Raw genomic sequence first — 27,466 nt, 5'->3', positions numbered from 1 at the left:
TAAACCTTTACATACTCTAGAGGCTGACCGTGATCCTGATTCTGGTTCCCTTGCCAGGCTATTGAACATTGTGTACGCGTGCGAATATCAAATCAATCGCTCAACCGGTTACGCGCTGGCTTGGGGAGCAGAGAGGTGACCGATCTCGGCTCCTTGCAACTCAAGTTTCAGCAATGGGCTGCCCTCACTAGAGCTTTAGAGGCGCATCTAATATTTCGCGCATGAAAAAAGCAGAGTTCAATAATTATTCGTAAAGCTTTTCGTAAAGCTTCTAAATAAGCTAGAAACGTTAAAACTACGCGACACATAGCACTTACAGTGCTGCCTATTACTTCAAAGTATAAAATATCTGAAATGCAGAGTTCTCTTTGGATATTGGTAAACCTAGCTAATAACCGCAGCGTGATGCTTTCGAATACTTACAATTTTTGTTTAAGAGGAAGCTTTAGCTCGGCTCGGGCCACGGTGTAGCTCGGACCCAACTCCGACGCGGCCTATTCAAATACATGTAAAACGCAGAGACGCTTTTCTGACATAACTCCTAGACCGATTTTAACGAAATTTGTTGCATTTGAGATAGAAAGTTAAATTGTAGTGAATGTTCGAAGTGGTATTTCGATTTAGGGCCTGCATTAAAAAAAAGAATTTTCCAAAATGCGAAACTTCGAGAAAAAAAATAGAAGCACGAAGTTTACAAATTAATAGCTCTGCATCAAGAACAGATATCGCGGTTCTGTAAACGGCATCTATTAGATCATTCAAAGCGGACAAGTACGATATGTCAATTTATATCTTACGTGAATTCGTTATACGTTGTGTACAAGGGTTCTGCAAAAGCGTATTTCCATATAACTGAATTTTTTGAGATTCATGTGTAACATATCTAATTTTTCCCGCTTTAGATGTACTATTAAATGCCATTGACATAATTATGATATTTTTCATTGCTGAGTTACAGAGTTGTAAGTTTGTTTCGTTTTCTGAAATTCCCGATTTTTGCCAATTTTTAATAAAAAAAATGGCGACCTAAATCAAAAATTCCAAACCAACAGTCACTAGATTTTACGTTTTTCTTTTAAATTTGGTGCAGTGGCTGCCGAGAAAAACGAATTCGCCTTTTACTGGTATTTATAGACGGGAGCACCCGAGCTATAAAGCTTCCTCTTAAATCTGTATTTGATCAACACTCATTTGCCGTTGCACATAAACTTGGCGTATTATTCCCCTATGTTCGCAATATTTGACCTCAATTGATGTTGCATGTAACTATGCGAGCGCAGCCGTCTAATTTCTACACCACTCGTAACGCCGACTAATAACCCTATGGGCAACTTGCATACCTATTCTACTGAAAAAGGCAATTTTTTTGGAATGACCCTAATTTTGCCCAGATATAAACAAGATGTTTTGCCTAGCTCACTACCGCTGCAATTCGGGCCTGTTGGTATTCCATGGTTAATGATATTGAATAGCGCAAGTACGCGAGAAGAATACAAGTTTAGCTCACCTAGGACATGAAGAAACAAACTGCGAATCTCCTATGATGCACGAAAACACATGGAAAAACGACGGTTCAGTAATTATCTGCAACACTTGGATTTAAAGCAGGAAAGGGAATGTTTCTCAACGTATCCCGCTTAAAATTCTGATATCTTCACGGAATTTCAAGTACGCATTTCGTGCTGTTGTTTTAGGAGTCTGGGAAACATTTTGATTAGCGGCCGTATACGTATGACACCCTGGAACGCTTCAATGAGTATCTTTCTACAAAGGCTGTAATGAGCGTATACAGAGAATAAACAGTTATCGTTCTTCACTCAGAACATTGCTTCGTACTTCGAATCAACCTAAACACAGTGTCCCGCATAGTTTCACGATGGTACCGGAGGAAAACCACTAATTGACGTGTATAACGCATAAAAATAAGGAAAAAGCGAGTATTCACGCCTGTTTTCAGATCACATATGCAACCTACACAGTTGAAGTTTTCAGTACATGTCCCCCCAAAAGTCCCCCCAGAGGTGTCAATTCTGAAATGATGACGATGGTGTAGCGACGCCATCGTGACGACGACAGCACGAGGGCAAAGGGATGACAGCGTGTGTATGACGACAATCGTAAGACGAAGGTACGCGACGGATGTATGCAACGGATGTACAACAGTGGTATGCAACGGATGTACGACAGTGGCGGAATAATCACAATTGAAGGACGACAGCTTGATTACCATAGAATGACGAAGAAGGATTGACGTCGATGGAACGGCGGAGGCAATATGACGACGACGGACAATGGGATGACGGTTTTGTAGTGATGACGACAGTAAAACAATGACGACAAGTCACGTTGTTGAAACGTTAGCACTATAGCTGAGGTTCTCCTTGCTCGCTCACCGTTTATCACATTCATTACGTCACAGCGTTCTAGTGCGGAATCTTCATGGCGGAGGCGCCACTCGTATTTCGTTTTTTTTTTTTTTTTTTTTTTTTGCGTACTTTGAAGTTTATCAAGGCTCGACCTTGGCACTGTGTAACTGTGTTTGTCAAGGCTCCGCAGGTATGTAGCCCCCACTCAGGAGGCCGAGAACTGAGGACGTACGTATTTTGGGACGATCACTTTCGGCGGTAAACTGTCGCTTTTGCGTGACGTAGTGCTCAACCAACCAATACGCGGGCACTCAAAGTGATATCGCCGAAAGCGACCGTCCGAGAATACGTCCCCTGATCTGTCTCGAGTGCCACGAACACGCCTCACATAGCCTTGACTTTGAAGCTAGTACATTATTGTGAAACTGCAGTAGAGTAAAAAAAAAGTACGGCCACTGAGGCCTTTACCTGCGCGCTATGCAATAACGAGAGATAACGAAAGGCGATGCAGTTGAGTGCACCTTTGGCTCACCGGCGGAAGCAGCAGCTTGGTTGATAACAAGGATAACTGGTAACTCAGCGGATCAAAGTTCGTGCAGTGCATGCTCTGGCCACGGAGAGACAAGAAATAGGATGAAATGGTGGCTAAAGATAGGCTCCGGTGGCCCTATTATGCAAGACTGTTTTCTCGAATCCTTCTCCTTCGCGCGACGTCCGAGCAGTGTTATATAGGGCCAATGATTAAATGCAAAAAACAATGGATTGCGAAAACAATCCTTACATAATGCGGCTCCCTGAGCTCACTGCAGTGTTGTGCAGGGTTCTCTCGTTACGTTCGTTAAACAAGGACCAGTATTTTGTAACGTTCCATTTAATTTTCCATTCTTTTGTTATTACGCGGCGCGTGATGTGGCCGATCCCAGCGATAACGACAGCCCGGCCACGTGCGAGTCATGATCGAGCCAATGACGAAGGGCGAAGAGATTCGAAAATGAAATGGAACGACAGAAAATATAGCCCCAGGGGCCGATATGTGCTACTGCATGGGTATGTTCCCCTATGACCACTGGTCACCGTGATGTTCAGTTTATATACAGGATGTCCGCCTAACTACATAATTAGTCTTAATTAATTATACTTCTCAAATATTATAATTAGATGAAAAGCGTCAATGAGAAAATTGTAGAGCAAGATGAGAAACTCCCGATACAGCGTTCTGTTACTCAATACGTGCTACGTAAAAGTGTTTTTCTCAGCGTGAAAGAAACCTACGAATAGACGCAAAGTGCCCCGAGCGGTCATTCGGGCGACAATTTTGCGTGTATTCGCGATTGCCGGGATCCGCCGATCAACAGCACAGGTGATAAATGAAAAGACTAGGAGAAAAAAGAAAACCGCAAAATACTGCCTTAGGGCCCCATATTTTACGTAGAATTCCATTTCATTTGGCATTCTTATACGGCGTGCAGAGTGGGCGACCTCAGCGATGATGGAAGAGGCGGCGGCGACGTCGATCTGGGTCTCTGATATTATTATTCCTGGGGTTTTACGTGCCAAAACCAGTTCTGATTAGTGGGTCTCTGATAAAAGGCGATAAGGGAAAGTGATGTGGATCGTTAGAAAATACGGCACAGGTTGCGCTATCTACCACGGATCCATTCGCATTTCATTCGCTCTCGATGAGGTGACACATACCGGAACCGTAGTTTGTAACGATTTATATTATCACATTGGTCCTTCGTAATTGGCTAGCAATCACGTCAATTCGTTATCTCCGGTATCGGACACTCACTGCGACGGGTGTTAAACGAATAGAACTGAAGCGTAAGACTCCTTAAATATATCTACTGTAGGCTGTGTGCAGTGTGGTCCTTGCGTTTGAGGTGGTGGAGTTTAATGTCCCAAAGATTACGCATGGACAATAAACTGTCAAATAATTTACAGCCTTAGAAGTGGACAAGGGGGTAAATTATTTTTCTAATGTATGACAGAAGCAATGCGTGGCGGAAGGATCTGGATTAATTATTAACACCTGAAGTGCTATAAAATTCACCCAAACCTTCCGTTAACGAATTTGTTCGCCATCCGGCTCCGTCGGAACGCGACCGACAGTCGAGCCCGTGGCCTCGCGTTAGGCAGCAGATGGCCAGGAATAAAGCTTCGAAGTTCGTCTTCGTCTGGGGGAATTGAACCTGGGACCAGCGCGCCTTTGCCACGCGGCCGCTTTACCGTCCGAGCTAACCAGGAAACCAGCAGATCGCAGGGTGATAGGCCGAATTAATGGACAACTCGAAGAAGATAAATATGGCATATACATGTCGAACCCGAATATATCGAACGCACATATAACAAATTATTTTGTATAACAAACAGCAGTACAATCCCGTCGAAAATTTTTATTTTATATATCGAATTACCTATATATTGAACTTTTTTGTGATCCCCTTCAGATTCGATATATCCGGGATCGACTGTGTATACATATCGGTCTTGTGGAAACCCGCAAGATGGAGGAATATTCCGTGAAAGAAAAAAAAAAATTTTCCACCAGAACTCATCTCACGATCAATGTCGATGGTAATGCGGTTAGCAGTGAAGCACTGTAGCGACACCGTATTGCCGAAACGCGTCACGTGTGAGGCACGTATGTGGCCGGGCTCTTCCTCGCGCACCCCTCTGGACAGACTTCGCCATCTAGCGGCACCCCCGCGAAGTCCGCGCGCGGCGCCTGTCTGAATTCGGCCAAGTTTGTCTGAATATGTATGAGGCGGATTCAATTCCTCCGAGCGCCGGATAAATTTTGTAGAATTTTTTTTTGTCATTGAAGAGCGGCTCATACCCAGTTGAGAAATCTTTCGAGAGCTGCCATTGTTTCTTAAAACTGTTTGTGTCATTAGTTTTTAAAGGTTCATCGAAATGCGGCACACGTCCATTGGCCGCAGTGACCCAGTGACCCAGGTTGGCATGAAAGAAGTCGCATACTTAGTGATCCAAGTTGGTGCAACGGTTGGTTTCGAACATGGTTCCCTCAGCATAACAGCCTGATGATCTACCCATTACAGGTCTTAGAATATACCCTACCAGGTGACCAAAACACTGCATGCACTGATGACAAACATCATCATCATCATTCTAATCATCATTATTATCAAAGTGTGCGAGGTATCTTGAGAATACTAATCGTATTAAAAATAGCCATCTGCTCGACAGTATAACACGACAGCCCTTGAGTGGATGACAAATTTCACTTATGCAACGTACTCTACGTTGCGGGTTACAGCAGAACCGATTTACCTGGGCCGGAGGCTTTTTGGTTTCGCTATTGAGACAGACTGCGCCGTGTCTTTTTGTTTATTTTGTGCCCATGCGAATGTATCGTTTATCAAAGCCATTAGTATGCTTCGGGAACTTCGCCTAGTTAGCGATAAGTATGCATGTATGTATGCATGTATGTATGTATGCATGTGTGCATGTATGCATGTATGTATGTGTGTGCGAGTCCACGTCTGACCTCTTTCACACCAAATCGGGTCAATGGATAGTTAATGGTCAACTAGGTAGAGCATCGAGCTGCTGTGTTGAGGGAACCGGATTCGAAACCAACCGTCGGACCAACTTGGGTCACTGGGTATACGCGTCACAGGGTGTGTGTCGCTCTTCCATGCATGAACCTATCTTTCCCGCCAACTTGGCTCACCGCGGGTAAGTACCGCATTCGAATAAACTTCTTTGACGCCAACTTGGGTCACAGGGTATGCGCCGCTTTTCATAAATAATCATCATAAAAAATACATCATGACCAATTACGCACACATCATAAAATTTATAGCTAATCGGGTGAAATTCGCCAATCATCTCCAAAGGATGGATATGACGTCATTTTTCCCCCTGTGTAGAAGTGCCAAGATCCATAACGAGGCTATGGCTAAACATCTCGACGTTAACTATACTGACTATATTGTATGGCTAAGGATCCAGCGTTGTCGACTAACTATGCTGACGCCGTTGTATTCCGTGAAACCAGTAAAATCAAAACCAAAACAAGCAAGCCAGCTACAAAAGCAGGCGAGCGATGCTGACCTGCGTCCGGCTGGTTGCCATCCGACGAGGCAGAGGAAAAGGAAGAGTCCTCCGCAGGCCTAAAAGCACGCGCCGAGGCCGAACAAGGTGCAGTCGGAGGCGCGCTGAGCCGACGGGTACGATGCTGCGCGGCCGGGCCTTGCGGCGATGCGGCCGGCGGGGTCTTCGCATGGCCCTGCAGCGCGGCACCGACGGCGGGCCGAGCAGCCACGAGCTGGCCCTGCTCGAGCTGGTGCGATGGCACCCGGGCGCTCTGTCGAAGCCGGGCGAGCCGCGTCTCGTGCTCGTCGTGGCGCTTCGCTGGATCAGCCATTGCCAGGACGACCCGCCACTCGTCGAGGCAGCGCTCGAGGCTCTCGGGTCGCTGCTGCTTCGACATCGTGCCGGGCTGCGCGAGTGCTGCTTCGAACTGCTCATGAGCGTCTTCCACTTGCTCGCCTCGCCCGCTGCCTCGGTGCGCCACAAGGCGTTAGGCCTGACCTTGGTGAGCACGCGCGCAGCTCTGCGGCGCACCACGTGCAGCGCACGCGCGTTCTTTCTTTATTTATGCTGTGTCAGCGCGATCCCCCCACCCGCTCAGTTTACAATCTGCAGGTATGTGCTGTGGCAACACCACCTAGATAGCAATAGGCCTGTTCACTCCGATCCACGATGTCATGCTATACCTGTTACACCTGGCCCGACTGCCATATAATCTACTATGGATGCTCCCGAGTAAAGCCTGGTGATTTTGACGTCACCGCTTTCGTCATGCTATAGCCTTGGCAATGGAAATTTCGGGTCACGTAGCATGACGTCATGGTTTGGAGTGAACAGGCCTTGCGCTGTCTAGGTGGTGTTGGCTGTGGCCAGGCAGCAGACGAGATGGAGGGGCTGCAGGTATAGTGTGGGCAGCGCACGCGCGCGAGAGATATATAGTACGTCGATTTCATCGGTTAGCAAGGAGGAAAGGTTCTTGGCATGGCGACGTGACTAAACGATTTCGTCCATATTTCACATCGTTTTTCTAGTTATTTGTTCGGGCCATACTGTTCCATTCCTCGCTGCGCATATGTGCGGACATCTGCCCGAATTTCTGGCTTCCGATCATTATAGTTGAAAGACTTCGCCAATCCGTGTCCCCCGTTCACCTTATGCGTTGCATCTCTTCTTGATCTTAATGTACCGCGACTAGCGCAGCAATGATGTTTGTCGTAAGATATACAATTACTTATTTCGCCATGTGCTCGTTCCACCATGCTGTGTGTCGATTTCAAGTGTATGTAAGTTATCGAGTCAAACCGTCCAGTTTGATCGAAGTTTTCGCAAATGTCGCACGACGGCACAGTTCACTGCGGAAGGACTTTCAGTATGGGCACCGTTCATTGTTCAGATGGCGCTACGACATTTCATGTTTCGCCCCAGTATTCCCAACGCCGGCCGCTAGAGAGGCGATGCAAATGATACGCCATTCCGAACGACAACGGCTTCCTTATCGTCGCTCGTTTGAGAGGCATGCCCTGCGCTTTGACGATATCAAGCTCACAATTGTTCCCACTGCTCATATCGATTGCAAACGCGTGCTATCATATGCAGAGCATGCGCACTTTGATATTTTCACAACTCGGACAGTCTTCTTTCGTGATAAGCGATCGAAAGTATCACGGCGAATGTATACAACGTCTCTCCAGTTTTGCTGGTTTTGACACTGGCCGTCCCAAAGCTTCACTTGTAGTGGCGCATAGATCGCGCGCAAACTGCAATGCACGGTGCCTATAGAGAAAAAAAATGTCGCAGTTTCGCCCGAAAGGCGAAGCATCAATTACAATAGCAAATTAGTAGAGAGCTACTCGGAGTAGGGATAGTAGTCTTATCGGCTGCATAAACTTGGACACATTCTAATAGAATTAACAAGCGTGGTGTCAGCGCGCACAAGCAAACATGAATAGATCATACTGAATGACCGCAGACAACTACTGTCAAAACGCTGCATGCCAGCAAGCGCAGCCGCCGCAGCGCGCGAAGGTTCGCGCCGCGCGGTCTATCGCTTCAACGGAAACTGAGCGGTGAATGCATAGCGCATACAAAGGTCAGAGCGGTGTGGAGATAAGAGACGGTGCGGGCGACCACCACCGCCGGGCAAAGTGCAGAAAAGAAGTTGTTGGCAGAGAAGAAGCTGCCCCCCCTCCCACCCGTGCTGCCTTCCCGCTTTCTTGCTTTCGCGTGGGAGATTGAGTGGCCAGTTCCCTTGCGCCCAGTTGCAAGATAAACATTTGGTGAAGCAGCACAGCGTAGGCCCGCCTCCCTCCCTCCCATACCCCCACGCACTTTCTCTCGACGGTCGCGCTTGTTTTCCGCCGTGCGTTCTCTCTCCATGATAGCGCACGTCCCCCGCGCGCTTTCACTCGCGCATACGGCGCGCGGCGACGATTTTATCGCCCTTGGACTTTATACGGAACCACACGGCGACGGCGACGCCGATGGCAGAAATCCGGTTGAAGTGTCCATATAATTGCTATCGCAATAATAATCGCTGTTCTTTTGCGTAATAAAAATCAAGTGATCCTTCTTGCCGACTAGTAGCGAGGACGTGGAGCCGGACCGTCTTCTCAGCCGGCAATTAACCCTTCTCTCAGCTAAAAGGATGGATTTCAAGGCATTGCCACTCTAGTACTAACGTCGGCTTTCACCGAGTTCACAATAACTAATTTATAGCGTTTCTATAACGGATAAGTGCGTTATAACGAAGTTGAAGGGGAAACCGGAATTACTTCGTTTTATGTATTACTTCTTTATATCCCATTATTATATGTACTGCACTATGAATGTTTCTGAGGATTTCAAGGGGAATTTCACTTACTTCACTTCGTCATATCATTTCCTTAAATCCCGATTCTCTCTCTCATATATATATATATATATATATATATATGGTGTTTTTTGTTTGTTGCCTTCAGTATATGATTCCCCGCAGGGGCGTCTGCGTCAGCAGGCGTTTGGTGTGTTGCGACACCACGTACTCGAGCACATGAGGGTTGGAACATCCCGCGTGTAGCCGTGGGCGGCTTAGCCGTGTCCGGGGAAAAGGGGATCCTGGGGGTTGAGCCAAAGCCGGGTGTTTGGACCTTTACGGCCCCTCGGCGGAGGCAACACACCTCTTTCTTTGGCCTCCGCTTCACGTAGACGGTACCTCCGGACTCACCCACCCGGAGGAAATTGGCAGTCGCCTTTTCATGTACTTCTCTTCAATCTTTGTCTTTCTCTGTCACTTTCAATCTTTCCTGTCTTCTACTCGCTTCCTTTTGCTTCTGATTTTCGGGGCGGCAAGGGTTAACCTTGTGTATTATATACAGCCTTGGGTATATATATTAGGTTATAGTGGCGGTGTATAGCTGGCGTGTGCAGGTAATCTTCAAACCTTGTACCGTCCCCTTGTTGGGCTCCGTGGTGGGCGGCTACCATCGCTGCCGAAATCAATAAACCTGTATAGCATTACCATCATTCTCTAAACTGCCTGATTGTCCTCTCTCAAAAAGAGGGCGCACCGAAGAAACAGCTCAATTATTCTTTCAACGCAAAGAAATCTTCCCACGATTTCATGCAATTCATAGTGAAAATCATTAAAAGACCGTAAGAATGATTTCACTTTTCATTGCTGCGAAAAGTCTCACCGAAACAATTGGTCCCGGCTACAAAGTTACAAAGATGGCGAGCGGCGACCTCCTGCTTCAGGACTGGACAGTTGTTTTTATTGCGATAGCAATTATATGGACACTTCAACCGGATTTCTGCCGTCGCCGTCGTCGTCGCCGTCGCCGTCGCCGTGAGGTTCCCTATAGATAAAATCTTCGCCGCGCGTCGTATGCCCGAGCGGAAGCGTGCGGGGACGCGCGCTATCACGGAGAGCGAACGCACTCAATCACCCACGCGCAAGCAAGAAAGCGGGAAGCCAGCGCCGGAGGGAGCGCGCGCGCGGGGGGGGGGGGGGGGGGGCGCACTCCTACTCTGCCAACAACCGCGCTCGTCGCTCGCTCGCCCGCACAGTCTCTTATCTCCACACGGCTCTGACCTTTATGCGCCGTGCATTCGCCGCTCAGTTTCCGTTGAAGCGATAGACCGCACGTACCTTCGCCCGCTGCGCGGCGTATGCGCTCGCTGCCAGCGTTTTGACAGTCGTTGGCTGCACTCATTCAGTGTGATCTATTCATGTTTGTTTGTGCGCGCTCACACCACAGCCTTTGCTGTTTTTAAATTTTTACTCATAACACCTTGTGTTTGGCGCAGCATAGCCTTAGTTGCTTTTGCGCCACTAAACCCCAAATAACTAACTAACACCACGCTTGTTCATTCAGTTAGTAATAGTCGGGCCACATTTTCCAACGCACGCTACACATGCAATGCTGCCCAGATCGGCAGTGCAGCACTACAGGTGTGTCCCTTCGCACGCGCTGCCCACGGTAAGCGCTTCTCATCAACACCACCGTTTCACACGCGCCTTCTCGTGGTCATCGAGTCTCTCTTCATGTCGGTCTACTTACGCCGCAGCACACCTGCTTACTTAATCAGCTCATGTTTACTACAATTCATATTGCTACCAAAGCCGCTCACCTTACTTCGTATGACATTGCTGTGTTGCTATCGCATTCATTACTTCGCCCTTAGGGCGAAACTGTGAGATTTTTTTCATCCATTTTCATTTCTATTAATTTGTCATTTCTTTCATTCAATTAGTAAGTACAAGTAATTTTCCCTATGTTGTCCTTGGTGTCATTGTTGGTTTCTTATGATATGATTAATAATAATTGGGCCTCTCGATTCCCTTTCTTCTCCTTCTTTACATAACGAGGGCCCGAATCCGGCAGCATTGATGCTTTCAGGTAGCATATGTGGGTTTATTGACCAGTTGCCATGACCCAAAAAGATCACGTGCTCGTGACGCCTGCGGCAGAAAGGATGTTCCACATCCGCCGCCATGGTTTGTGAGTGGTAGCGCTGGGTAACACTCCCAGGGTTAGTTCTAGTTGTAAAAACATAGATACCCCAGAAAGTGGATGGGAAAATGGCTCCGCGGTAGCTCAATGGTAAGAGCATCGCACGCGTAATGCGAAGACGTGGGATCGTTCCCCACCTGTGGACAGTTGTTTTTTCATCCATTTTCATTTCCATTAATTTGTCATTTCTTTAATTCAATTAGTAAGTACAAGTAATTTCCCCTATGTTGTCCTTGGTGTCATTGTTTGTTGGCTTCTTATGATATGATTAATAATAATCGGGCCCCTCCATTCCCTTTCTTCTCGTTTATATGTTAGTCAGGAACACAAATTTTTAGGGATCATTTTGACTGCAAATTAACTTTTGTCCCACACCTAAAGTATCTTAAAGCAAAGTGCCTCAAGGCTATGAACCCGCTGAAGCTCTTATCACGCACATCCTGTAACCGCATAAGGCTCAACAACTCAATAAAGTTTTCACCACCACCACCATCCTGGGGAAGCGAAAGGAGATGCCTTATAAGCTTGTTCAAAAGCCTATTATTATCACGTCTTGACAACGGAGCCACATTTGAACGAATGATCGATACCGTACTACGCGACCTCAAATGGAAAACATGCCTATGTTACCTGGACGACATTGTCATCTTTTTGTCCAGCTTCTCCCAGCACCTAGAATGTTTAGACGACGTTCTCACGTGTCTAGCCAAGGCCGGCCTCCAGCTCAATACTAAGAAGTGTCGATTTGCGAGCCGCAGCATCAAAGTATTAGGTCACGTGGTCAGCAAGCACGGCATTGAGCCAAATCCCGACAAGGTCGCTGCTGTACAGCACTTCCCAACACCAACCACACCTAAAGACCTTCGCAGCTTTCTCGGATTAGCGCCGTATTTCAGCCGCTTTGTCCGTGGCTTCGCGACTATCGCAGCTTCTCTTCATAAACTCCTGACCACGACCACACCCTTTACCTGGACGGATGAATGTGAAGCCGCCTTTCAGACCCTCAAGCGAAGCCTCACATCAGGACCAGTGCTTCGTCACTTTGATCCCGCAGCCTCTACTATCCTCCACACTGACGCAAGTGGGCATGGAATAGGCGCTGTCCTGCTACAGCGGAACCACGTGTCTGAAGAGCAAGTCGTGGCCTACGCGAGTCGTACTCTTTCTCCTGCTAAGCGAAACTATACTATCACCGAACAAGAATGCCTCGCCACCGTATGGTCCATACAAAAGTTTCGCCACTGTTTATATGGCCGCCAATTCACAATTGTGACTGACCACCATGCTCTGTGTTGGTTGTCCTCCCTGAAGAATTTGTCCGGAGGCCTTGGCCGCTGGGTTCTGCGTTTGCAGGAGTACGACTACACTGTCACATTTAGGTCTGGCAGGCAACATCAAGATGCTGACGCTTTATCTCGTTGCCCGCTGTCGCCAAATGCCCATGTCTCACCTTCCCTCCGTTCGGCACCACCCAGCCAACCGACCCCAACCAAGGCCCCGGTACGGTTCGTCACTCCGGTTGACATTCTGTCCTCAGAAGACGTCGCCTCCCTCCAACGTGCAGATACGTACTGCCGCACAATTATCGACCGGATCACTGGCTTATCCCGTCCTCCCAACAGCCGCTTAAGACGACAACTGGCACGGTTTAAACTTCATGATGGCTCATTATTGCGGCAAGTTTAGCACCCTACCGGTCACCGATGGGTCCCATTCGTCCCTCGCTCACTTCGACTGCAAATTTTAAAAGCTTTTCACGACGACGCAACGGCTGGCCACTTAGGATTTCATAAAACCTACGACCCATTAAGACTCGCTGTTTCTGGCCTGGCCTGTCTACTAGTGTTGCCAAGTACGTCAGTTCGTGTGCGTCATGCCAACATCGAAAACGTTCAACCTCTCTTCCCGCCGGCCCTTTACAATCATTGCCGTGCCCATCCGTTCCCTTTGAATTCGTGGGCATCGACTTATACGCACCCCTTCCGCTTACACCCGCGGGTCGCCGCTGGATTGTCACCGCCGTGGACCATCTCACTCGCTACGCTGAGACGGCAGCTCTTCCTTTTGGTGCGGCCTCTGAGGTCGCCGAGTTTGTCCTGCATGCAAGTCATCTTGCGCCACGGTGCGCCTCGTGTTCTTCTAAGTGACCGTGGCAAGACATTCCTTTCCCATGTTCTTGCTGAAGTCCTGCAAGCCTCAAACACCATCCATAAGACCACCTCTGCGTACCATCCCCAGACCAATGGTCTTACCGAGCGTTTCCATCGAACTATGTCCGACATGATCTCCATGTATGTAAAACCCGACCACACAAACTGGGACACTATACTTCCTTTCGTCACGTTTGCATATAATATACTGCCGTTCAACGCACAACAAACTACAGCCCCTTTTTCCTCGTGTACGGCCGTGCACCGTCTTTTGTTTTAGACACCACCTTTCTCTCTACGCCTTCTGTTCCATCCACATCTCTACCAGAGGAGTTCGCCGCCCGCGTCACCCACTACCGCGAAATTTCGCGCGCCCACACCGCGACCATTCAGGACAAGAGGAAAGTCCGTTGTGATGTGACCCGTCGTGTCATTTCGTTCCACCCAGGCGACGAAGTGCTCCTGTGGACACCTGGTCGAGTGCCAGGGCTCTGTGAAAAATTTCTACACAGGTATCGCAGCCCATATACCGTGCTTGAAAGAACATCTGCCGTGAACAATCGCGTAACTCCTGTTACCTCGGTTACTGACCGCCGTTGCCGCAGCACTGAAATTGTTCACGTCTCTCGCGTGAAGCCGTATCTTCGGCGTTCCGACCGTTTCTGACTCGCTGCCCCACCGGCCGCTTTCGTGAGGGGGGGAGTTAGTGTGAGCGATAACTGTGCAGTTCATCATCGTCTTCATGTGTATGTACCCATCCTCATAATCATCATCATTTTGTTGGGTTGGTGTTCTTGGGCTGTGTCGCGCTGTGTGACAATACAAGAGCTCTGCCTTCGTCCCGGGCGTCGTCTCACAATATATATACGGAACATACAGAACAGCATACGTTTCAATGAAGAGCAAGCTCAAAATAAGCATCTGAACCACATAATTGATGATAAGGTTGTGCCTATATGCAATGCGAAGCACGTAGCGCTCCCCGCATAGGTTTCCCGGTAAAGATTACTGTTGCGCAAGCTGCGGCGGCGATGGCAGCTTGCGACGTGGGAAGTGATGTCCCTAGCCTTTCGTGTATAAAATAGCCAGGCTATCAACTGATTTCAATGTTGTTGCTGCACCGCTATGGGCGGCGGCGTGCGGTCAAAATTACAATTACTCTCATTACTATATACGATTACTCTAAAGCCATAAAGCATTGCGTATCCCCCTCAGCAGCCGTAGTGGTGGTTTTCAACAGCTTCGCTGGACATCCACGTTCGCAGGGCTGGAATGCAAGTTAATTTTTTTAATCGCCTGTGGCAGATACCACACTCGAACTGGATTGCTAGAAGAGGAGGACATCCAGTGTTCGAGAAATCGATATGCATAGCCGACAAATTAACACCACCTCACTGATTAGGTTTCTAACTAATTATTTCACAGGGCATATTGCAATTTACGAATTCTAGCCGGTGAGCTTGCAAGGCATGTTCACCTATTCAAATATATATATATATATATATATATATATATATATATATATGAAGCGCTACGTGTTTCGCATATATTGCATGTACGCACAACCTTATCATCAATTATGTGGTTCAGATGCTTGCTTTGAGCTTGTTCTTTATTGAAACGTATGCTGTTCTGCATGTTGTATGCGTGATTCCAAAGAATGCATGCACTGTTCGCTTCACTTTGCTCAGTGCTTGTAGCAACTCTGCCTTAACGGGGGCATGATCGAGCCATTGATGATGATGATTTTTATGTCGACGTTACGTCACGAAGACAGCCCGGGATCCTAGCCATATAGACAGCTTCGCTACAAAATTTGTATAGGCACTTCGTACGCGCTTTGCAAAGTGAAGGGTGCTCTAAGACATTTTTTGAGGCTCCATTCTCACAGTGAAATTGGCAGTTCAAGGCCACTTTCGCATGTGTACGCCTACGCATGAATGTGTGCGTGCATGTGTATACGTGTATATATGTATATACGCGTACTGCGTTAGGCTAGACCGCTTCTTTATCGTAGCACCATATATGAGCCACTATTCTAGAAAAAAGAAATAAAGTTTTCAGTTATATAGTGCTGGCGCGTTAGCCATGTGCGACATCCGCGAGCGGCTTGTCGCCGTCAAACCGTGCGTTCAAATCGTGCCTTTTGCTCCGTGGCGGCCAAGACGCACCACAGGCTCCGAACTGCCAAACATGACACAATAAACGCGTTCTGCATATTGAAAGCGGGATATCCTATAGCGTAAAGTAACCATCGCGAGGGCCGAAAATGCAACATGCACGCAACAGTGCAGAGTACAGTACAATACAGTACCTCCTACCCCCCCCCCCCCCCTCCCCCTCTTAGTACCAGTACATCACAGTACAGTATACCTCAATTGGCGACCGCCATGTGACAAATGTGTGGGTCGCTGACTATATAGTGCGCTGGCAGTATACGGACGGCACGCCGGACTTCAATAATGCCGTGCCCATAGTCAGTTATTGCCTTATCCGGTGTGACAGCAGCGTTATCATGCGGCACCACAGAGAAGTAAGCCGGTATAGTCACGGTAGTTTCGTACACACTCTGAAAGCGGTGTTTATCACTTGTCGATCGGCTTTACTTTCTGACTAGCTGGAACGCGACGTCATCACGCGTCGAGGTAAATCAATGTGGCTCGTGTCATTTAGGCAGCTATTGTGATCTGGAGCGTCGACATTTTTTTTTTTTTGACATGTTTATCCGTGTTCTTTTCTTATTTAAATTTAGCTTCCTTTGTCTCATGTACAGAATTCGAGAACTAACCAGAACTTAACCTAATGCTCTGATGAGATAAAAAATAATAATAACGACAATAAATAATTGCGCGCGAAAGATCATTCGCCCGCGTATTGTTGCTCCAATTCTTCATCGCAGCACGAAAAAATAAAGTAAAAAAAGGACAAGAAAAAAAAAAACGACAAGAAAGCGTTGCGCACACTGCGCAGCTTAAATGAACCTGAAATGACAAAGCGCGGGCCCATTACGTGCCGCTGCCAACTCGCTCGATCGAGCACGTCAGCGTAACCGACGTAACGGCGGATCGAACAAACTTGGCCATTATATAGAGGTATAACCGAACATTACGTACACGTCCTTTGGGTTCCCGTCTCAATACCCTGGCAGCTTTCGACACAAAGAATGAACGAGAGAGGGAGAGAGAGGATCAATTCTTGTGTGAGGTCCTGTTCTGTACAAAGCCAAAAATACACTTCAGCGAAATTGCATTTAGGTTTAGAAAGGACTGAAGTGCGCTGCACCTCTCGCAGTTGACTCCTATAATCGGTTTTGACGGGACATAAAAAATGGTCGTCTCGATCATACAATTAGCGAAGGAAAAGGGGGCGGCCCATCATGACGATGTGAGCTGTTAACAAGAGAATATGAATACATATAGACCTTCGAGATAAATAGCATGCTGTACCGTATACATCTCCTACTTCTCAATTATTTCCTGTCTCATAAGCGGAACATCGCAAATGACGAGGACAGGAGCGCCATCAACTATATTGACTCCATTTTATGTCACGACAAGCTGTAGGTAGGGGCGATGAAAAAAAGTTGCTCGAGGAGGTAATCGATGATGAAAAAACAAAACATTAAATTTAGGAAATGTCATCAAACAGACTTGCTCAGTCAGAACCCGGAGGATATATGTCATTTTCGCCGCAATTATTTTCACCATCACCATCGTCATGCTAATTGTCATCATCATCATCAGCCTATATTTGTGTTCACTGCAGGACGAAGGCCTCTCCCTGCGATCTCCAATTACCCTTTCTTGTGCTAGCTGATTCCAACTTGCACCTGCAAATTTCCTAACTTCATCACCCCACCTAGTTTTCTGCCGTCCTCGACTGCACTTCCCTTCTCTTGGAATCCACTCTGTAACTGTAATGGTCCAGCGGTTATCCATCCTACGCATTACACGGCCTGCCCAGCTCCATTTTTTTCCTCTAAATGTCAATTATAATATCGGCTATCCCCGTTTGCTCTGTGATCCGCACCACTCTCTTCCTGTCTCTTAACGTTAGGCCTGACATGTTACGTTCCATCGCTCTTTGTGCGGTCCTTAACTTGTTCTCGAGCTTCTCTGTTAACCTCCATGTTTCTGCCCCATATGTTAGCACCGGTACAGTGGAACGATTGTACACTTTTCTCTACAACGACAGTGGTAAGCTCCCAGTAAGGATTTGGCATTGCTTGCCGTGTGCACTCCAACCCAATTTTATTCTTCTGTAAATTTCCTTCTCATGATCAGGGTCCCCTGTGAGTAATTGGCCTAGATAAACGTACTCCATTACAGACTCTAGAGGCTGACTGGCGATTCTGAATTCTTGTTCCTTTGCCAGGCTATTGAACATTGTCTTTTGCATATTAATCTTCAACATGACTCTTACAATTTCTCGATTAAGGTGCTCAATCATTCGTTGCAATTTGTCTCCATTGTTGCTGAATAGGACAATGTCATCTGCAAACCGAAGGTTGCTGATATATTCGCCGTTGATCCTCACTCCTAAGTCTGCCAATTTAAGAGCTTGAATACTTCTAAGCATGCAGCGAATAGCATTGCAGATATTGTGTCTCTTTGCCTGACCCTTTTTTTGATACGTAACTTTCTACGTTTCTTGTGGAGAACCAATGTAGCTGTGGAATCTTTGTAGATATTTCCAAAGATAGTCACATGTGCCTTCTGTACGCCTTGATTACGCAATGCCTCTATGACTGCATGCTGGTATCTCTACTGAATCAAATGCCTTTTCATAATCTATGAAAGTCATATAGAGAGGATGATTGTACTCCGCAGATTTCTCGATTATCTGATTGACTACATGGATGTGACCCATTGTAGAATATCTCTTCTTGAAGCCAGCCTGTTCTCTTGGTTTATTGAAGTCAAGTGTTGCCCTGATTCTATTGCAAAATTATTTTGGTGAATATTTTATACAGTACTGAAAGCAAGCTAATGGGGCTATAATTTTTCAGTTCTCTAACGTTTACCTTCTTATGGATTAGTATAATGTTGGCATTCTTCCAGTTCTCTGGTACACTTGAAGTCATGAGTCATTGCGTATGAAGGGCCGCAAGCTTTTACAGCGGAAGCTGTAAAGGGCTCGGTCTTCGATGGTCGCGTCAGGATGTAGAAAAAAACTAGTCATTGGCCGTATGCTGCATGTGCGAGTGAAAGCGCGCGAGGGACGCACGCTTTCACGGGGAGCGAACGCACAGGAGGAGAGCAAACGCCACTTCTTCCGTCGCGCGAAAGGCCGTCGGGGGACGGGAGGGAGGGAGGCGAGGCGAGGTTTAACTGCGGCACCAAATGCGTATCTTGCCACCGGGTGCAAGGGGAACTGGCGACCTAATCTCCCACGCGAAAGGAGGACAGCGGGAAGGCAGCGCAGGAGGGAAGGGTTGCGGCTTCTGCTCTGCGAACAACTTGTACTTTGCGCGGCGCCGGGCGGTCGCGCGCACCGTATCTTGAAAGCGATCTGCAACATCGGCTCCTACCTTTGTATGCGCTGTGCTTTCGCCGCTCAGTTTCCGTTGAAGCGATACACCGCATGAACCTTCATTCGCTGCTGCTGACGCGCTTGCTCACACCAGCGTTTTGACAGCGGTTGTGTGCGGTCACACATACAACGCGCAGAACTGTTGTCGATGGCGGCGGCGTTTCGCCCACGTTCGCACTGAACGCGTGCTGCGTTGGTGACGTGTTTATGAAGAACGTGCCAACCTTTGCCGTACACCCTATGCCGGTTTACCGTAGCGACCATATGGCCATGGCCCCTGTGGTCACTAAATAAATGAAAACCACCGGATCATATATATTTCTCACTATTTAATAGTTGAAATAACCAGTTACACCATCTCAGAAGAAGCCAGCAAACAGTGACACCAAGGACAACATAGGGGAAATTACTTGTACTTACTAATTGAATTAAAGAAATGGTAAAATAGTAGAAATGAAAACGGATGAAAAAACAACTGTCCGCAGGTGGGGAACGAACCGGTGAAATGAAACAATTTCCCTCGAAAGACTGAAATTTCTCTTTCTTGTCATTCACGATCTCGTTAGCATAAATAAAAACGAATACTTTATCATCCAACCTGACACCTATTTCAGACACAGGCACAGTATGTACATTCTCCCTCCCTCTGTCTTTATTGATTCTTTTAAATTTAGTTTTTTCCCTAGGGCTATCAATGAATGGAACGGGCTACCAGACACTATAGTCAAACTATCATCAATTGGTGAATTTCAGGAAAAGGTTAAGTCTATATATTTTACATAATTTGTCCCCTCTGGCCTTATTTTGTTTATGAGCATACCTCTGTAGTGGTTTCCTAGAAAGTGTTCATCCGTCAGAATATTTGTTGAACTATGAAGACAGTAATACAAGTGTAATGTTGTGATCCATACCGCATGTTACTTTTGCCAAGTAACATGATGTTTCACTACCTGCCAAGGAATGTACCGCTTTGTCTGTTCTTTCTGTACTTTCCACTCCTGTAATGACCCATTGTGGGTTGACAGTATTAATAAATAAATAATAAATAAATAATAGTAAGTACAAGTAATTTCCCCTATGTTGTCCTTGGTGTCATTGTTTGTTGGCTTCTTATGATATGATAATAAAAATAGGGCCCGTCGGTTCCCTTTGTTCTCGTCAATTACACCATCACATCTTAATAGTCATAATTGGAAATACATAATTCCTACCATAGTACAGCTTCGCTGGTCTTCCATCTCCACCCCAGTGGAAGGGCTGACAGTTTTTTTTTAAGCATGATATCTCCTGCGCCTTTTATTAAATCGATTGTTATTCCATCTTCTCTAGCAGATTTTCCCCGGGTCATGTCTTGCTAGGCCCTTCCAATTTCATCGCTAGTTACAGAAGGAGCCTCTGTATCCTGGTCATCACTATTCGTTTGAAAGTAGCTTGGCTGCTATGGATACTCTACAGGCTATTATAGAATTATTCCGCTGCTTTTACTATGTCATCGAAATTTCTGATGATATTACCCTGCTTATCTTTCAGTGCATACATATTGCCTTGTCCTAAGCCAAGTTTTCTTCGCACTGATTTCATGCTGCGCCCATATTTTACGGTCACCTCAATCTTTCCCACGTTATAATTTTGAATATCCCTTATTTTCTTCTTGTTGATCAGTTTTGACAGTTCAGGGAATTCTATCTGATCTCTTGAGTTGGAAACTTTCATGCTTTGTCGTTTCTTTATGAGGTCCTTTGTTTCTTGCAAGAGCTTACATACTGGTTGCCTTGGTGCCTTACCTCCCACTTCAATTGCTGCTTCTGAAAACAGCCTAGTTTCGGTTTCATTCATTACCTCTAAGTTTGCTTTATCTTTCTGTTGTAAAGCTGCATATTTGTTTGCGAGCACCAGGTATGTTTTTACCCTTACTGCGTCTAGGTTGGCTTGTTTCTTCTTGACTAATTTTACTCTTTCTCTCTTCAAATTCAGAGAAATCCTAGACCTCACTAACCTATGGTCACTGCAATTTACCCTACCTAATACTTATACATCCTGCACTATGCTGGGATCGGCAGAGAGTATAAAATCTATTTCATTTCTTGTTTCTCCATTAAGGCTTTTCCAGGTCCACCTCCTGTTGTTACGCTTCCTGAAGAAGGTATTCATTATTCAGAGCCGATTCCTTTCCGCGAGTTCTACCAACATCTCTTCTCTAATGTTCCTAGAATCGATGCCGTACGTAGTTGCCAAATGCTTGCTCGCCAGCCTGCTTTTCCCCCACTTTTGCATTGAAGTCGCCCATGACTACAGTATACTGAGTTTGCACCTTTCTGATCGCTAATTCAACATCTTCATAAAACTGTTTTATTTCTTCGTCATCATGACTGGAGGTTTATTCTATACCTCCTATTCAGCTTTATTACGACAACTGCTACCCTCTCATTAATGCTGTAGAATATTCATCAATGTTACCCGCTATGTCCTTACGGATTAGAAATCATACCCCGTATTCTCTCTTATCTGGAAGACCTCTGTAGCAGCGGACGTGGTCGTTAGTCAGCACTGTATAAGCCTCACCGGGTCTTCTAACCTCACTAAGGTCAATAATAAACCAGGCAATAAATGCCTGATAATTCCTCAAGCAGCTCTGCTAAGCTAGCCTCACTCGATAGGGTGCGCGTGTTGAACGTTGCCAGGTTCAGTTCCAAGTGGCGGCCTGTCCAGGCCCAGAGATTCTTAGCACCCTCTGCCACGTCGCAGGTCTGACCGCCGCGTTGGTCAGGTGCTCCGCAGCCGCTGGGGACTGAGGGCCATGTGTTAATTATAGGAGTCGTGAGGGAGGTAGTGGCCGAATACTGCACAAGGGAGGCCAATTCCTGTTCTGGTGAGGAAGTACCTTTGTTGAAGCTTAGTGGGCCTTCCTTATTTGGTTGCACCATGACTAGTATAGCCCCACTAGCTCTCGGCAATTTTTTTCCGATGTCAGGCGCCACTCCATGCCTGAAAATGTAGTGGACTGGAGGAGGGTTCGAACCTACGACCTTCGGATTAGAAGCACGGTGTTCTACCTCTGCTCCTCACTACCACCATTCATGCTAATCAAGTTCATTACAAAAGGTCACCGAGAGCTTAGAGCACTACATGGTCGTGGGTATAGCCGAAAGACCTGGCCCGGCCCGGCCCGCAGGCCTGGCTAGAACCGGGTGTGCAAGTTTTGACAAGAGCTCGGTCATAGAAGCTTCGGGCTCGGGCTTTAGCCGAGCCTGTAATATATGCCAGGTTATGGCATTTTTTAACTCTTCCTCCAAGGCCGCACGTCCATTCTACCCGAAGGGACACGCGTGCACTTGTACTCCCGTGTGTCTGGTTACTTCCCGCAACCTTGTCCCGGGTGGACAGAGTTTCTCTTCAGAGGCTTCAGGCTGGGCTGGGCCCTGACACCTGATGTCGCCTGGGCCTGGAAATCTGCAAGGGTACAACATTATAATGTGTTCCAGGTGTCCAGCCACCGTGTTTACGGCACACATTCGTCACCTCCAGTGGTTGTGCCTTGGTACACGGCATATTGGACACAAGTTGCCCAGGGAGGTCGAACTAAAGTCGAATGTTCTGGATGGCTTTACCGGTTGGATAACGGACAACAAAAAATGCGCTAACTCATTGCTGCTGTACCTGCACCAAACAGGGCTACATGGGTTCATTTGATGGTATTTCGCTAATTTTGAGTACATATGCCTCGTGGCAATTCTCCCTGAATAATAATAGACTTCGCCGAACTGTCGACTACAAAAATTGCCGCTCTAACAGAGCTTGGGGTTAGTGTCACCTGCGGCTCATGGAAAAGCAGAGGCAGGCAGACCACGACACAGTAGCTGTACACTCCACTGATTAGCGCACATTATAGAGAATTGCCTCGGTCTTTGTTAAAACGGTACCAGTGGCCATCTGCGCCCACCAACGCCCCACTTTTTTCTCGTCTTCGGGACACGGGGAAACTCTTGGTCAACGTATACTTCCCAGGTTATTCAGACCTCGGATTCCTTGAGGTGTGCTTCGCGTTCGCAGATGAGAGTCGGACGACCCGTCGTTCGAGTGCAGGTGGCGAGATCGGTGACAGCGTCCGTGCAGGAAAACAAGGAGAAGCGCATTAACCGCGTGGGAATTGGCTGCGAAGGATGAACTTCAAGAGCAGCAACAAGTCACGGAGTCGGAACAAAACGACGATGAGTTGCGATGATTGCGATGGCGATGACGATGATTGCGATGGCGTTGAACATGTGGGACACCTTCTTAAAATAGTGGAAAGCTCACAAAAAAATCTCTAGGGTGTATTAATTTGCCAAAAGTATTCTTCGTATAGCAGCCGCAAGCGCAAGCAGCGAAAGGAAATTCCCTGCAGCTGGTTCCATTTCTTGTTTTGCTTCTGCACAAAATGTTTAGACATTTAGCAGTAGTCAATAATTCGCTGCTTCGAGTTGCCTTATCTGGGATTATTTTAATGAATGAACAAAAATCGAACAAATCTTAATCATTTTATTAGAGCAAATAAATATTTCATTATAGCGTAGCCGCTAATGAATTCTGTAATTCCCGTTCACAATTATGTTGCGTTTTAAGGCATAGTGCAAATCGCTACTGGTTTCCATTTAATTCTTCATTTTCTGTTCAAGCGAGTTGAATAATGTACCGTATAGTTTATCGCATAATTAGTTAAACATAATCGAAATCAGACTTAAGTGTTCCTAGATAAATACTTCAAACCAACGCTGACGGTGTCGAGTCTTCCAACACTGATGAAGGGGATGTGGAAAATAAAACAGGTTAAAAAGAAGTGCAGTTTTCTTTTGAACGAATTTCTGACGCGACCGTCGTGTCCATTGTCTTGTATTCGTTCTTTCTGGCACTATACGCGGGTGCACCGAAAATTTAGCGCGAAGAAAGAAGTATGACATCATCTACCTTGGTGGAGAAAGAAACAAAACAAAGAAACTGCATTGTCTATACGCTTTGCCTAGCTTGCGCTTAACTCCCCACGTGTTAAAACGAATGGAGAGATTATCCTCTGGGATGCTTGAGCGCTCGCGGCCTTTCTAAGCATCATATACACTGGCTCTATGATGACGATGGCGTGATGGCAATGAGATGCCGACTCTGAAATGACGAAGATAGTAATTGGGCTACAGGCTTAGCCAATATGACTGAGAGATAGTATATAACGACGTCAGCGCAACGACGGTGGCGTGGTGACAATGGGATGGCGACGATGGCGTGAGGACGATGACATATACCCAGTGTAATGGCGAAATACCCAGTGGCTCATACCAGCGGCACCGTTGGCGGCATAGACCCATGCATGGAACTGCATGTATACTGCACAATCTCCGGGATCGGCCCACCACTGCGGGCGGCGCCAACGGGCGCGAAATTGAGCAGCGAGCTAAGAAAAGCTAAGTACTTAAAACGCCAATACGTGCTCTACATCGTGTGTTCAATTTAGCAGTGGACCATACCACACATTGAACCAGACTACAGGGGACCATTCTATTCAAGCAGATAGGTAGGATGAAAGAGCTTTTTTCAAGCGATAAGAATTGCCCCCCCCCCCCCCCCCCCCCGCCAAGCGGAGAGAGTCGCTTGCTGTTTCTTGCACTTTACACACCCTAGCACGCACGTAATTTATTTTTCTGTTCGTGTATCATTGTATGCGAAAGAATTAATTTAATAGGGCTATTTTTCCAACGATATATCGTCCGAGCCGATCCTGCTAGCACCACCCTATATATTTCTTCCCACAACGACCACCAGCTCAACGACCACTCGCCCAGTTATCGCGCTATACATAAGTTGCTTCTCAAATCCTTCCTCCCCGTCACAAGCACGGACCGGAGAAGCACCCTGCCGAACGACTGCCCCTCGTTTTCTTTCGCCGCATAACTTCAATCGCCGCCGCCGCCTCCCCTTTCAAGATCGACACCAATGATAAAATATAATTTATCTATATGTATATACGTCTGCTACGCAGTGCCTTGAATTTACTTTGAGTCGCATTACCCGCCCCTCTCTGTAGAGCCCTCACCCTATGAATGAATGAATGAATGAATGAATGAATGAATGAATGAATGAATGAATGAATGAATGAATGAATGAATGATGCCAGCGCCAGTTGGCATCGACTCATGGTCGGTTTGATGAAAGCGCTGGCTTCTTAGCATGGCTATTTCGCTAATATTGCGCTTACTAACCTCGTGTTTACGCACTCAAGCAACAAGAACAACAAGAATACGCTTGCAGACTTGTCGCGGTAGTGTGGATTAAGTGCTGCATTTAAATACTTATCTATAGCAGCCAGAAATTGAAATCTCTAGGAGCCCTATATAGCTATAAAGTCACCGATCTGCGTCCCCTTGAATGCATAAATACAGTAGGCTTCCAGGCTTCACAAGAAAGGGCCCAATAATAAACAGATTCTTAACGAAAAATTAAATGATGGCACATGAAGCATGGGGTAAGTGTTAATGCATGAACTGTCCAAAAATTCTAAAGCAAGGGCTCTATCAACACAGATGTTGCGCGCTCCGGCGACGAGAGCATGAGTGCTTTACAGTTTTGCGGCGCATCACATGCCACTGCTCATCAACGCCTCCTCCTCCATTTTCTTCCTTTCTTAAGTGCCTCATACCATTTTCTTCATATCCTTTTTCCCCTTCCCCTGACGCTGCACCGTGCTCCCTATTGGGCAGCAGAAATAAGCGTCACTTTCTTCTTCAATAAAATCACTACTACTTCGTTTCCTTGTTCGTGTCATGCTCCTTCCTGCCTGGCCATTTGCGCTTCAGCACAGAGTGTATCTTTATATAGGGTCTGGGCGCACGGGAAAGGCTGCAGCCACCGATACGGAAACAGCAGAAATTACGCGACAGGTGTTTATACATTATAAATAGCTGGTGGTGATAGCCAGTCTGCTGGATGGTTGCTGAAGCCTATAGCCTTTAGAATAGTGTTTGCCTGAGCTCGTTGGTTGCACATAGCACAAATGGTTTCCAGCAGGAGGTATTGACACGGACAGAAAGGGACGACGACCCAGCATGTATGGGCGTCCCTTTCTGTCCATGTCAGTAGGTTATGCTAGAAGCCATTTGTCCTATAGACTTTATCGCAGAGCGACCGACTGAAATTCAGTCCACCGCCGTCCCTAACGCGCGTACTTATAACGTGCACCGCAGATCCTCTTGGAGGTGGACCCGGTGTGCGCATCCCGCGAGCTCCTCTACCTGGCCGCTACCGGAGACCGGCTGCAGCGCCTGGCCACCATGGTGGCCTTCCGGCGGCTTCTGTGCCGCGGTCCGGGCCAACCTTTTGACGTCTGGTTGCTGCCCATGCAGGCCCTGTACGAGCTGTACCTAGAGCACGCTGAGCAGACCGCCGACGATGTTCTGCGCACAGAGGGCTGCCTGGGTCTCGAACTACTCGAGCACACGTGCGAGTACGTCGACTACGTCGAGGGCTCCGCGTCGCCCGACGAACTCTACGCCCGAAGGACTGTGGCTTCCGCCGGACCGTTCTCCGACGCCAGCTGTTGCAGCGCGAGCCGCGAAGACGTCGTCTAGCTCGTCGCTATACGAAAGGCCGCGCGCAACGTGGTCACGGATCAGAGGAGAGGTCGTCGCAACTGAGCTCGTTCGCTCGCCTCAAGAGAAGCGCGAGCAGTTAAAAGTGCAGTCAGCGCCGTTTAAACGCTGCTTGCACCTTGCGTAGCCAGGCAAGAACGTTAGCGAAAGAGCGAAGTGGTGTAACTTAAAGGCTACTTTGCCTTACAAAAGAGCTCGCATGCGTCGGAGGAACTGGTTCACCTCGTCAGAGGGTGAACGTTGCGTCCTTATTTATCGTTGTGTTTAGCTTTATTTAAGCGTGCGCCAGTGGCGTATACGCGAGTAGCTGGCGATTTGCGCCAAAGCAGTTGCAGGTTAACTGCGACTCGCACAACTTGCGCAACGCAGCGAGGACGTTGCCTGGACTTCTATATCGGGGCACATCCTTTAGTCATGTCTGTCATCTGCTTCAGCCATTAAGTCAAATGATTTGCAGTTCCCAGACGACTTGGCTGTTTTTTTTCCATAGCGTAAACAGCCAGCTGTGCTGTGCACACCTTTACAGGCTGTCGACCTGAAAAATTGACGCCCGATGGTTAACCAGCGTGGAAACATGAAAGGACGACGACAAGCGCTGCATTTATTCCACACATGCGCGAAAAATTTATACTCAGATGAGCGAGAAACGTGAAAAGGAGGGCATCACAAAAAGAAAAACAGAAAGACAGAAAACCGGGAACAGAGCATGACAGCACCGTTCCCGCAATAATTCGCCATCGATGATGCAGTGCCAA

General features: G+C 47.2%; 2 protein-coding genes across 3 annotated transcripts in view; both read left to right on the top strand.

Moving 5' to 3' along the window:
* Nucleotides 1-27,466, top strand: part of LOC119440727 (uncharacterized) — a 67,914-nt gene that overhangs the window by 10,613 nt on the left and 29,835 nt on the right. The window lies entirely within an intron of this gene.
* On the top strand, nucleotides 6,462-27,178 carry LOC125943306 (uncharacterized). The gene is made up of 2 exons (XM_049662359.1): nucleotides 6,462-6,930; nucleotides 26,307-27,178. Exons 1-2 carry the CDS (start codon nucleotides 6,568-6,570, stop codon nucleotides 26,688-26,690), a joined length of 747 nt encoding a protein of 248 aa, XP_049518316.1. The 5' UTR covers nucleotides 6,462-6,567; the 3' UTR covers nucleotides 26,691-27,178.

Source organism: Dermacentor silvarum, chromosome 2 (assembly GCF_013339745.2).
Source record: "Dermacentor silvarum isolate Dsil-2018 chromosome 2, BIME_Dsil_1.4, whole genome shotgun sequence".
Classification (NCBI taxonomy): Eukaryota; Metazoa; Arthropoda; class Arachnida; order Ixodida; family Ixodidae; genus Dermacentor; species Dermacentor silvarum.
The sequence above is the reverse complement of the archived record's forward strand: the minus strand, read 5'-3'. Positions and strand labels throughout refer to the sequence as shown.

What these genes read in the sequence shown, in the direction of transcription:
- LOC125943306 (XM_049662359.1), top strand. Translation starts at nt 6,568, where the DNA reads ATGCTGCGCGGCCGGGCCTTGCGGCGATGCGGCCGGCGGGGTCTTCGC. An exon ending in AGGCGTTAGGCCTGACCTTG is followed by an intron (nt 6,931 to 26,306) that starts GTGAGCACGCGC and finishes CGTGCACCGCAG; the next exon opens with ATCCTCTTGGAGGTGGACCC.